At 56.0% G+C, this 713-nt stretch overlaps 1 protein-coding gene across 1 annotated transcript; it reads right to left on the reverse strand.

Annotated features, from left to right (window-relative positions):
- Positions 1-3: 3 nt before the first annotated feature.
- Positions 4-706, reverse strand: LOC108525091 (NADH dehydrogenase [ubiquinone] iron-sulfur protein 2, mitochondrial; the record flags this gene model as incomplete). The annotated part of the gene is made up of 1 exon (XM_017866169.1): positions 4-706. A coding segment is annotated over exon 1 (688 nt), but the record flags the coding sequence as incomplete, so codon positions are not given.
- Between the last annotated feature and the right edge of the window lie 7 nt (positions 707-713).

The following is a 713-nucleotide window of genomic DNA, read 5'->3' on the forward strand; positions in this document are numbered from 1 at the left end:
CTCCTGGCCGGATATAAGCAGCATGCATTCGGGCTCCAGACACTCGCTCGTAGAACTCAAACATCTTCTCCCTTTCTTCAAACAGCCAGAAGAAAGGGGTCATGGCCCCAAGATCCAGGGCATGTGTGGTCACAGCCATGATGTGGTTCAACAGCCGTGTGATTTCTCCAAACAGCACTCGGATCCACTGTGCCCGGGGAGGAGGCCGGATGTTTAGCAACTTCTCCACAGCTAGAGAATAGGCCTGTTCATTACACATCATGGACACATAGTCTAGCCGGTCAAAGTATGGAAGGGCCTGAAGATAGGTCTTGTATTCAATGAGCTTCTCAGTGCCTCGGTGCAGGAGCCCAATGTGAGGATCACACTTCCGCACCATCTCCCCACTCAATTCCATCACTAGTCGCAGGACACCATGCGCTGCTGGGTGTTGGGGCCCAAAGTTCAGGGTCATGTTCTTCACCATTGTGTCCTTTGGTGGGTCCACATCATTCCAAGGTGGAGGCTTCCAGTGGGCTGTTTCTTTGCTTGGGTACATAACAGCTCCCCCAAACTGCTGTGCCCATTCCACATCTGGCTGCCACTGCCGAGCACCTCTGCTGGGCTGAATCGGCAGTCGGACTCCAGCCCCAGGCCGCAGCACCTGGGCCGCGACGCCCCGGAGGCCACACACAGCCCTCAGCGCCGCCATCTTACTCCGGCTGTAGACTGCA

Source organism: Rhinopithecus bieti, unplaced genomic scaffold (genome assembly GCF_001698545.2).
Source record: "Rhinopithecus bieti isolate Rb0 unplaced genomic scaffold, ASM169854v2 scaffold_3322, whole genome shotgun sequence".
NCBI lineage: Eukaryota > Metazoa > Chordata > Mammalia > Primates > Cercopithecidae > Rhinopithecus > Rhinopithecus bieti.